The sequence below is a fragment of the Indicator indicator genome, chromosome 25, assembly GCF_027791375.1.
Source record: "Indicator indicator isolate 239-I01 chromosome 25, UM_Iind_1.1, whole genome shotgun sequence".
NCBI classification, from domain to species: Eukaryota; Metazoa; Chordata; class Aves; order Piciformes; family Indicatoridae; genus Indicator; species Indicator indicator.
The window spans coordinates 4,113,767-4,126,230 of NC_072034.1; the positions used below are offsets into that span (position 1 = coordinate 4,113,767).

At 40.3% G+C, this 12,464-nt stretch overlaps 1 protein-coding gene across 5 annotated transcripts in view; it reads right to left on the bottom strand.

Moving 5' to 3' along the window:
* The window catches only part of CAMK2D (calcium/calmodulin dependent protein kinase II delta), a 129,154-nt gene that overhangs the window by 32,071 nt on the left and 84,619 nt on the right, over nucleotides 1-12,464 (bottom strand). For all 5 annotated transcript variants that reach the window (XM_054392438.1, XM_054392439.1, XM_054392436.1 and 2 more), the window contains exons 7-12: nucleotides 11,288-11,390; nucleotides 4,488-4,571; nucleotides 3,778-3,872; nucleotides 2,184-2,306; nucleotides 1,034-1,117; nucleotides 295-337 (exon numbers count right to left, since the gene is read on the bottom strand). In XM_054392438.1, the coding sequence (XP_054248413.1) occupies nucleotides 295-337; nucleotides 1,034-1,117; nucleotides 2,184-2,306; nucleotides 3,778-3,872; nucleotides 4,488-4,571; nucleotides 11,288-11,390 (532 nt within the window). The remainder of the gene's footprint in view (nucleotides 1-294; nucleotides 338-1,033; nucleotides 1,118-2,183; nucleotides 2,307-3,777; nucleotides 3,873-4,487; nucleotides 4,572-11,287; nucleotides 11,391-12,464) is intronic.

Sequence of the window (12,464 nt, forward strand, 5' to 3'; positions counted from 1 at the left end):
ACACTTTCTTCTGACAGGTAACACTACAAAATAAGAAACTCACATTCTAGTGAGTTTAGTCTCTAGATTCTAGTCAGTTGCACAGGAAACTGTCATCTACAAGAAATTCTACTTGGCTCTAATAGTTTAAATTATCTTCTTTTCTTCTGAAAAAAATAAACCCCCCCAACAACTTAAGCTATATCATATTTAGATGCTCTTGAATAACAACGATCTTTCTGTACTAATTAAACCTTAGTCATCATAGAGATGAAAACGTTAAGACCATGTTAATCTGGAGCTCAATGAACATACCTGAGAAATTCCTGGTAGCCAGCATAGTTGTCAGAATGGCCCCCTGTGTACACAGACGTTTTCTCAAATTAGCATCACACTTGTGTCTAATTCTGAACATCAACACCAGACAACAAAAAGGCCTAAATCACAGCAATTACTACATGAACCCTGAAAGAATGGATTGTTTGGGCATTGCCACAAGTGCATAAATTGTAATTTAATCTTAATTACGCACCTATCAGCAATCTGCACAGCCTCAAAACATTTACCAATTGTGAGTACATAGCACAAACCAGGAGTACTCAGAGGCACAGCAATTACCAGCAAAATACTCAACTGAGTGGGAAGTAGACTTGAGGAATGTGCTTAGATTCGTTTTTAAGTAGGAAGAGGAGCTCATTTGTCATGTGCTAATTTGAAAAATTTACACCTAGGAAGTTATCCTTTCTGGTCAGGAGAAAACAAAGGATAAGTTAAAAGAATAACTTTAAGGAGTTTCCTTCAAAGAAATATTTTGGTGTGTATAAATGCAGATGATTTTTATTATTTTGAATCCAAAAAAGTTTTGCTATGCTCTACTCACTTTCATGAAAAGTTTAAGATCCTCATGCCAAAAGCTGATCACTTATCAAAGAGGTCATTTAAGCATAATGTTCTAGAAAGCTTCTGAACCATGTTTTACACATTGACCTTAAGCCAACATTCTTTTATCTTTCCAAAATTGGCTACTACTCCCTGCCAAAGTTTTCATTCTTACCTTTAGTTTTCTTCTTGCATTGAATTTCTTCAAGCAATCTACAGTCTCTTGTCTGTGCATCATAGAGGCAACAGTAGAACGTTGCTAAGAGAAGAAGAAAAGAATCATGTAAACACACCCAGGCAGACACTTAGCATTTTATTTACTCTGCAACGTACATATTACAACTCACATGGTCCAAAACTCAGGCCTTTAATTTCTATCCTGTCTGGCTATCCCTTTGTGTAGTTTTCTGCACACTTGGGAAATTTCCAAATCAAAGAAGCCAAGGTCTCATTTTACTTAGCCTTTCCCATCTGTAATGGCCTCTTGAAAGAGGGAAAAATCAAAGTATAGAATGTACCCAGAATTGGAAAGTAGTCCTGGATCCATTAAGAGTCAGGCAGCCTCTGCTACCTGCAAATTAACTTTTAAAAAGTCCCTTAATTTCCTGCCTTTACATTTCATGCTCTCATGATGCTTATTGGGAAATTGCAATACAAAACATTATCTAACGTTAAAGTTACTTTCTTGCACAATTCTTTTCATCTGAGAATTTAAAATAATGCCCTAATTTTGGCAGTGAACCTCTGCACCACAAAGTCATGGAAAAGGAGTTCATTCCTGCAAAAATCTTACCTCAGGCTGAGACCTCACTATATGACACCACCGACTGCATCTTTGTAATTACCATTTTACACTCCCCTAGGTTTACAGATTCACAGAATGGTTTAGTTTGGAGGGGACCTTCAAGATCACCCAGTTTCAACCTCACTGCCATGAGCAGGGACATCTTCCACTAGACCAGGTTGCTCAAGGGCACATCCAACCTTGCCTTGAACACCTCTAGGGAGAAGGCATTCACAAATTCCCTGGGCAACCTGTTCCAGTGTCTCACCACCCTCACGCTAAAGAATTTCTTCCTAATCTCCAGTCTGAACCTGCCCTCCTCAAGCATCAGTCCATTCCCTCTTGTCCTATCACTACAAGCACTTGTAAAAAGTCCCTCTCCAACTTTCTTGTAGGCCCCCTTCAGGCACTGGAAAGCCTCTAGTAAGCTGCAGGAGTAAAGACAAAAATTATCCTCTGAACACCTTCACTAAATGCTGAAGTAAACTACAAACCGAGTTGCCTGCCAAATGATCATGGCAAACCTGTGGCAATTACTTACACAGATCCATGGATGCTTTAGTGCTTCTGATGCTGTGATACGTTTTGCTGGGTTGATGGTAAGCATTTTATTGATCAGGTCTTTTGCTTCAGGGGTCACTGTATCCCATTCTGGAGAGGGAAACTTGAGAACGAAATTAAAAGTTATGTACGCATTACCTTGTACAATCCTTACACAATTTACCTATTTCTGTAACATTAGCTGCCAGCAAGACTAACCAGTTTTAAGGGGGCAAAAGTGCAGTTTGCATTAGAAAGGTTTGAATTAATTTGTTTTATAAATGGTGTTTTTCTCCCTTACTCTTCTGAACTTTTATTTATTCAGTTTGAATGCACAGCATTTCTCTATTTACAACAGCATGATGCAAACTGAAATTCACAACAGGAAATAACAATGGCAGGCAGAATAATGAATCCCAGTCATCTGAGAGGCAGAAGGTCATGCAGCAGTCAATACAGTCCTGGTTTCTCTTTCAATAAAGACAAAAATATTAAGCATTATTATTCAAACTTCTGTTTGGTGTCTTTCAATATAAACTTTAATGCTAACTGTATAGTTAAGGGATATAAATCTGACTACCATGAATTTAACACCTCTGTGCTCAGCAAAATATTTATATGTGCACTCTAATGCCTGCTCAAATGCTAATTGAATGAAAAGAATCCCATGTCTTAAACTGCTTTTGTGAACAGACCTCAACCTCGAGGATTTTGTGTTTCCCACTATTAAAATATTAATTCTTGGGCAGCATATTATCTAGGCACAGTACATCACAAGTATGTACCACAATTCAGTCTCTGCACTTCTTCATTTATTTCCCTCTTGGCTGAAATAATAATTCTCCACTGTCACCTGGAGGATTTGTTACTTATTCAGAAGGGAGAAGACTTAGAAATCCTTAAGTTTATTTCCACTAAAAGGCCATAGCATAACAACTCCCATTTCAGTTATCATCCTGGATGAAGACTGGATTCAAATCAGAGCTTGAAAATTACAAGGTTCTGTCTTTTCCCCTTGATCATTCACAAATTACTTAGATCTGAGGACCAATAGCCTTCTGTCTAACATAATATAAATGTGTGATGTTGCAAAACTCATTATGTGACCACATCATCAGCTCTTCTTACCACCAGCTTGAATACACAGAGCTAAGGAAATCATTCCTTTTGTAAGCCTCTAGAAGAGCCTGTATTTCCCCAACTGGGCAATACAACAGCACCTAGATCCATATTTAAGGCTTCTTAAAGACAATTTAGAATAACTGATTGGTTGAAGTGATGAACCACAAGGCCTTGGGAGTTGAGAGGTCTGAAGGGGCTTGTCAGAACAACATAAGATTGTGTGACTTATACAAGGTCTGGATAACGAAAGCTTTTGGAGCCATGGGGAAATTAGATTTAAACTAGCACAGGATATGCCCATCCCAATAAGGTTCCTGCTACTGAAGCAACATTTACTATATGCAGTGGCTCATAAAAATAACCAGTTTAAAAGAAGAAAAAGAAATAAATCATTCTGATTTCACCTTTCATTCCAGAAAAATCCTATTAAGAGGTACAAGTGTAACTAACTGAATATAAAGCATGGTACATACATCATAAGCACCAGCCTTGATCTGCTGGTAAAGCCTGTGCTGGTCTTCATCCCAGAAAGGAGGATATCCCACCAGGAGGATGTACAGAATGACACCTGGAGGAAATTCACAGTGGTATTAAGCGATTGCAAGGAACAAACCACAGAAATTCATTTCACACCTGACAACCATGTAAAACAAATGGCTCAATAGGATTATCCTGGCTGCTAAAAAATACTGCCTACTGGTGCTGCAGAAAAGAGTAAATATTGGGTTCACAAGAGAACTTCCCATGCAATAATGAGCATCTGATGCATCATCAGATCAGGAACACTGAAAATGTTCTAGTTAACTGGAGATGTAATTTTCAATGATCATGGTTGTTCTAGGAAAATGCTTCTTTTAGCTCTGGTTTTACCCTGGCTTGTACTGGTGTATGTGTTAAAGTTGTCTTTTAATTGATTTCATGCAAAGAACGATGTTTTTAATACTTTGGGAATGTGTGTTGTGTAGACATGGCCAAGAATGCCATGGCAACAGACCTCCACAAATAATTTAAAAACCAGTAAGCTGGTAGAATAACAAAAAAGTCTGATGACCTCTTCTAAAAATTAATATTGCAATCTATTAAATACCTATTATTTGATGCAGAACAGAATGGATTCTGGACATCATCTCCCCCAAAATACGTTACAGTAGACAGAACACTGTCTTTCAGAATAATTTCTTACCACATGCCCACATATCCACAGGTTTTCCATAAGGATCTTTTCGTAAAACCTCTGGAGAAAGGTATCCTGGAGTACCAGCAAAGCCTGTCAAAAGGCAAGGCAACTGTGCTCACAAGCTGTACAGTGCACAATTTTCAGCCCACAGGACACTATTGCCCAAGCCACTGACCACTAACTGCTTCATTTTGAACTTGTCTTTTTATGGCAGATCACCTGCAAGTAACAATAAAGAGGCTGCTTATGCAGACCTGGCACATCCCTTTGTGCCACCATGTGCGGTAGGGTGGAGAGAACAGCAAAAGGCCAGCTGGCTGCCCATCTACATTAGCACTCCAGATTTAACACTGCTGTCAATTATCTGGTAACAGTGCAACAGGGGAAGGTTTCCAGAAAGATTACAAGACAGCTGATGGCATTTCTCTCATGACTACTACAATACTATGAGTTGCAGCAAGACATCCAGTAGTGAGGGGAAAATACATCTGGCTATGGGTCAAGGTCAAGAAAGTTAGCAGAGTAGAGGGAAAGTGGGAAACTTTACCTGAGTGACCCCTTAGGAGATACTAATTGGATGACAGAAAATTCAGACTATGCATGCCAAAGGCTATTATTGAGGGCTTTTAAAATCATTATCCTAGTTCAGTCTAATTTTTATAGTTAGGGGCTATTTTAAGACTCTAAACATGACTTGCATGGGATTTCTGGGAGTCCATCAGCCATCAGCTGTGAAGTCTGTTACCACACACTGAACACTTTCATTAGCATTTATGAGAAATTAATTAACAAAAGAGAGAGGTGACTAAGCTACAGTATTGTAACTGTAAGGAGCATTTAAGGAGCTCTATTCAATCTTACAAGAGGGCAGATTTCTGAGTGAACAACAAGCAAGGCTGGAGCTAAGAAAAGCTTATTTATGGAGAAAGCTCTCACTTGGAAGACAAAAAAAAAAGGAAAACCCTGTTCAATTTTTTCACACAGAAGTGGAAACTCAATTCAGCCAATGCCAGATGGTGGCAAAGCAAACACTGAGAAATGTTCAGCATTAACTTTCAGAAGAGCACAACTGCCTAGTACTTAGTATGAAGACCACCAACCTAGGGCTCAGCCTTCCTATGGTCTTTGCTGTTCATATTGCACACAGCTACTTCTAATCTTTCCACTGTGAAACTCATTTCTGTGAAGTCATTCCACTTCTGGAAACCTCCTTATAAAAGCTTATAAAAAGCACCTCTGAAGTAATCTAGCCTTTAAAATTTATGTGTTTTTCATTCTTTATTCATTACCAGCAGCGCTGCTTTCTCTTAGGAGAAATGCAAAATGTAGGTAACAAATGCAGACCTTTCTTAGGATACCGTAAGTGGTAAAAACTTAATGACCAATGATGTTCTGTACCATTTCAGTCTGTCTGTCCTTGCAAGCCTCTTTGCCTAAAATAAATCATAGAATGGTTTGGGTTGGAAAGGTTCTCCAAAGCTTATCTAGTCTAACCTCCCTGCAGTCAGCAGGGACATCCTCCACTAGATCAGGTTGTTCACAGCCTTCTCCAGCCTCACCTTGAGTATCTCCAGGGATGGGGCCTCAACCACCTCCCTGGGCAACCTGTTCTAGTGTTCCACCACCCTCATGTTGTTCCTAACATTCAATTCAAATCTCCTCTTCTCTCTCCCTGAAGCCTCCTCTTCTCCAGGCTGAACAACTCCAGCTCCCTCAGTCTGTCCTTGTAGCAGAGGTGTTCCACCTCTCTGATCATTTTTGTGGCCCTCATCTGGACCTGCTCCATCAGGTCCACGTCCTTCTTGTGTTGAGGGCTCCAGAGCTGGACACAGCACTTCAGGTGAGGTCTCACCAGAGCAGAGGGGCATAATCACCTCTCTCCATCTGTTGGCCATGTTCTTTTCACACAGCCCAGGCTGCCATTGGCCTTCTGGGCTGCAAGGACTAAGATAAATCTGCCTAAAATTTTGCCTAAAATAAATGCTTAGTAACTCCTGAAAGGTGAGAATTTGGTGGCTTTCCTGAAGAAGCACATGTCATTTCTGAAATACCACACTGGATTCCACAGCACTCAGGAGAGATGGTGATAACGTATGAAGGGATTCAGCTACACAAACAGGCAGCCTTCGCCCTGTGCCTGGCAATCACTTTAGGGTGGCAGAAGGAAATGAAGGAACACATTCTGTATATTTTGAGACCACAGCTAAAACATTTTCATGAAAAATAAGCTTGGTTTTTGTGGTCTCCTGATATGAGAACTATGAACTGTTAAGGAATACTATCATACAGGAAACACATCTTATACTCCTTCGAGAGGCTGACAAATGCTATCTTCTGAGTAGCTTTAAATAGAGGTGCTTCCCATCTCTTTTTGGCTGTAGTGCTCTACACTAGCATTTGTGTTCATTTTGAAGGGGAGGTAAAGTTGTCTTGGCTTTTAAACTTACCATAGCTCCATAAACACTACTACACATCACTTGAAAATAAAGCAAGTATCGTAGAATGGTTTGAGTTCGAAGGGACCTTAACGATCATCCAGTTCCAACCCCACTGCCATGGGCAGGGACATCTTGCACTAACCCATCATCCAGCCTGGCCTTGAACACCTCCAGGGAGGGGGCATCCACAACCTCCCTGGGCAACCTGTTAGCATGTCTCCCCACCCTCACTGGAAAGAATTTCTTCCTAATCTTAAGTCTAAATCTCCTGTTCTCAAGCTTCAATCCATTTCCTCTCATCCTATCAATACAAGCCCTTGTAAAAAGTCCCTCCCCAGCTTTCTTGTAGGCCCCCTTCGGGCACTGAAAGGCTGAAAGCTAACTTTACCTCTTGATGTAGGTACCAAATGGGTTTAAGGAGAAATAACTGGCATGGTTTTAGTCCATATGCTGAATTACAGAATTACAGAAACATTCAGGTTGGAAAAGACCCTCAAAATAACCAAGTCCAACTGATAACCCTACTCTACAAGGTTCACCTCTAAACCATGAAGGTGTTTAAAGCAGCAAACACAGGAGAGCACAGTCGTCATTTTGGTGAACTATCATAAACATACTGCAATTTTTTAATTTATTTATCAAGCAATTCTGTATCTGGTCAGAGGGATCTCAATACAAGGGTGTACTTTTCAGAAAACTGTTGCTAATACCAGTAATTCCTTTAGCTGAAACAACTCCCAAAGCTGGAAACAGTGACTGTACGGGGTCTAGAAAAGCCTGAATCACCTTATACTCTTATCATTGGATGATTTAAGTAGCCAGAGGCCCAAGACGACTGCCATGCTTTGTAGAGTTCAGTGGTGCATGGGTACAGGAGACAGCACATTACTCAGCCAAAATAGCTTACAGTCTCCAAACCTCTTATGCTGAGAGTACATATATGCTTAACTTCAGAAGTGGTGAGTCAGACCTGGATTGAAGAGTAACTATAATCCCACAACATACACTTGAATTAATGCAGAGGAATGGACTTTAAACACATCAGAAGAGATTACTGCTCTAAGACGTCCCTGTGCTTTCATCACACCACTGCAAGACTTTACTGCCTTTTCAGCACCACTCCTGCAAGGAGTCCAAAACAAAATGGCAGAATAAACCATGTTAGTTTAGGTTGTACATCTTTGCTAAAACGCCTCCCAAGACCAACAATTCAAATGACTACTCTCCTGAGAAGACATGGAGGTGGCAGCAAAGGGCAAGAGAAAGCAGCTGAGAGTAAGGATACAGCAGCAGCCTTCTCCTCCTGCACAGCTGGATCTGGAAAGCTAACTGTACAGAACCTAAATGTAATGCAACTAGCAAACGAATTCAGGGAAGCTACTCAAATGACTTAAAAGGTGCATATTTTAGTCCTAGATGAAGGGCTAGACTTAATTTAAAATGGACTAAATGCAGCCAGCAGTTAACTGCAATCCTGCCACCTACTCCAGCTTGGGGCAATGAGTCACCTGCCTGGGTGAGTCGGTGGAGCCCGTCTGTGACACTTCCCCTCTCCATGAAGCACCTGCTAGCAGGGTGGGGTGTTTCAGCTCAGCCCTGGAATGCTTTCTATGAACAGGCAAGGAACAGGTTTGTTTTGACAAACCAGGAAAGCATCCTGTTGTCTCCAAACACACAGAGTTCTAGCCAGTTTCCTGCTGAGGTAGAGCCATGGTTTGAGCAGAAAGCAATCATCCCACCAGAGGACTACACCCAAAAAAAAAAAAAAAAAAAAGAAAAACATACTGATGCAGAGCTATAATTAGAAGCAGAGCCATGAGTCACTAAGTGCTGCAGAATCCAGTGGAAAGCAGAAAAATCTTCTGGAAGCAAGTTAAAGTTCTTTTGATGATGTTAAAGAAGATGAGGGAAGGCACTCAGACCATTACTGAAAGGTTTTGCAGAGCAAGCTCCAGAGAAGGTACAGAACCCACTAGTCTTATTGAATACCACAAAGTAAAAAAGACCTGCATTAGAGTTTCTATTTTGCTGCCAGGCTACCTCTTCCTTCCACATATACTTTGAAAACATTCTGTTCAATTTTCTCTCTACCAAGTTCATCCTGGCAGTCCTCCTGATGCTATGACTCTAAACCAAGTACTTCACAAGAATTAAATTACCAAAACCTGAAGTGCAGGATTTTACAGGGAACTGCAACCTCCAGTGCATCACCTGCATCTACACAGATGTATCATCTAGAGAAAACAACCCTGAAGTTAAGTTCATTCTGCTGATTTTTATCTTGAGATGCTTCCTGTTTCCCTGGTGCTTTTGTCATTGTAACAAATCACTTGTGTTTTGTACTCCTTTTGTATTGGTCTGTTTGTTAATGCGCAAGAGCAATCTCCTCTGTCTTTGGTGGATTACTGGAATCCATTTATACAAAGGCTGGGATTTAAAACAACAGGCTAGCTTATAAAGCTCCCAACATATGTCCAATGGTACTGCCTGTGTATCCACATCTAGTTAGATCCTACATTTCAGATACTCCACCTCTCAACCCACTGCCTGTGCAAAACCCTTTGTGTTTTTATTCTAAGTTCCCAATTACTTTAACTTTTAACTGCACTTTCTAGCTGTTCTCTGTGAGAATAGGCAGCTGCTATAAATATTTTATCCTGTATATTTTCCCTCCTGGGATTTACAGCAAAATTTGGCCTGTGTTTCACATCTGTTCAGACAGGGTGTTATGTGACATTAACATATCACATTTGTACATGTCCAAAAAAACCACCACTATTAAATCTCTCACACCATTTTCCTCTGGACATCTGCTAAGTGTAACAAGCAATCTGCAGTTAGCTTTTTAATTTTTAAATTAACAAAACCCAAAGGAATAATTGAATGGAACTGGAGAGAAGTGCATAATGTTTAACATGCTATCCCCTATCTTCATGCCCTGGACATGTAAGAGACAGTGTTTGTAAGCTGTGGATAGAAAGTCCTTCTCAAGACTACTCTGCAAGGTTCCAGATACTTTTAACCACCTTTACCTTGCTCTCCATGATCCACTACATGAATTCCTTATATATTAATGATTGTATATTTTTAGTGAGCCAGCTCATTTTGATGTCAGTCAAAAGAACACTTTTATGGGCAGTTTTACTTGCAGATGTGAGAGGGTAATCACCTCTGTGTCAGCAATATAAACAGCTGGGACAGGTAAGTTGTACTGCCACACAAACACCTGGGCACAGATAACCATCTACAGTCTCAAGTAGTCAAGTCCAACCCCCTCTTTTTTTTTTTTTTTTTTTTTGTTCTAGTCATATTCCAAAATGCTTCAGAATAAAATTTTCTGCTATTTTCAACTGACAGAGAACTATTCAGATAAAATGTTTTGACAACTGGGCAGGTACACTCAGCATTATTAACCTACAGCCTCACTCCTCAGTCATCCAAGCACCTAACTGGAAACTGCTCACCTCCCTCCCAGGCCCTATGTATTTGCCTCCTGCAGGCACACAGGTGAAGGCAGGGGAGTAGGTGCTGTGTGCATCTAAGTTAAATTTATAGGCTGACAAAAGCTAGGACAAACCAGGAACGAGGAAACTGAAGTTTCAGGGACAAGAAATGCCAATGGCACTTCAGACTACATGCAAAAGGGACACTTGGAAAGCTGTATTTACTAGAAGCATGAATTAAAAACCCCTCTCTCAGCTCTGCTTTGTACCAGTACTGCTGTGCTGGCAAAATCCCCAGTATGAACACAGCTGTAGCAGCAGAAGAGACCTTTGCTAACTTATTTTAAGTCAGTTGGTAAGGTGTTTTATCTTTGCTAGTGAAAAGGGAGGCTGAGGCAGAGCCATTTGTCTAAACCAGTTCTGAGATCTGGAAATGGAGCCACAGGTCCACTACAACAACGTACAAACCCCTTCAACTTTTGAAGCGTTGGTGATTTTCTGGTTGTTAGGTTCTTTTGTTGTTGGATGGAGGGTGGTTGATTGTTTGTTTGTTTTAAATTTGGTTGGGTTTTTAATTGTGGGGTTTTTTTTGTTTGTTTGGTGTGTTTGCGGTTTTTTTGATTGATAGTTTATTATTAGCAGTATTAGTATTAGTATTATTTCTCTTTTTTTTTTTTTTTTTTAAATAAACTGTGCTGCTAAGCTCTATTTAATTCAGTGGGAATCACAGGTAACATTCCTTCTGGAGAAACAGGCCTGAAGCACAGTCAGCTGTGGAGACTGAACTATGAACAAAATACTCCTTAAAGCTACAGGCGAAGGCAGTCACATCGCTGCATGCGCCAGGCTGGGGTGAGAGCTGGCCGGTTTGGGAGGCTTAACAGCTACACTGAGTAAATGGTGAGAAATAAAAACATTTACTTACCAAACCAAGCCTGTTGTTCTCCCTGGACTTCTATAGCCAATCCAAAGTCTGCCAGTTTTACTGCTGCTCCCTTGGATTTGCTAGCTAAAAGTAAGTTCTCAGGCTTTATTCAGAGAGAGAAAAAAATTGAGATGAAAAGGTAAATAAATACATTTTAGACAGGTTTTCACTTTTTTTTTCTTTTTAAAGTTATGGTAGTCTGGAAAAGAAAAAAATACTTAGAGGAGTGAGAAAGAGAAAATACTCATGTGTGTTCTCAATTAAACAGCAAAAATTGCACTTTCCATTCCTAATAGGAAGAACCACCATGCCTGTAAACAGCCTTGATGATCCCATGACAGCAAGCCTAAGGACAGTGTGCAGATCTGCTAGAGAAGGAGGTTGGCCACAATGGTCATATGGAACTGTGACACCTCTTTGTGTGACAGGACAGAGACTCCTGCCAGCTCACTACTGGAAAACTGCTGTAGAACCACCCCCCCAAAAGACTTGTATTCTTTGACTACTAGTCTAACCTACACAGTTTGCAGGATCAGGCATCCAGAACTGTCAAACACAAATATGTTTTGCATGACATCTTAACAATAACAGGTATTACTGTGTTTGTGTTTAGAGGGCAGGTGTGTTTACATTGCAAATCTTTCAGCAAAAGCAGCGTGCCCACATTTGTGCTTGCAGAGAACCTATCACAAACAATGTAAGCTTGCAAAAGTTCCCATTTTGCTGCTTTTTTAGGATGTGTTGGTCACATCTGAAATCAAATGCTCCAGTACACTCACAGAATCAGAAGTAAAGGATTTGAAGGTAACAATGCTGTTTAACCTACTGCTCATAATGGATCCTTTTACCTTCATTTAGCAAATTTTCCAAAGTTAACTCTGTTCTTTGAATCTTAAAAAAAATGTGCAAAATCACACAAAACTCTGCAGATTATTTCAGAGAACTGTAACCTCTGCAGTATTTTGTGGCCACTTCTTGCTTTTCTATCTCCATTATTTTGAAACCAGGTTTTTACATAACAAGAAGCCCTCACTTTCAGGGGTATTGCTGTGGCACTTCCAGAAGCAATTTTTGTAGTGATATATCACTGTATCCAGTCTGGCACTGGGGACCCAATGCTGCAAACTCCTCAGTGTGCATTTCGTTGTAATCCCAGCAGCAATCATACAGGCTTCCG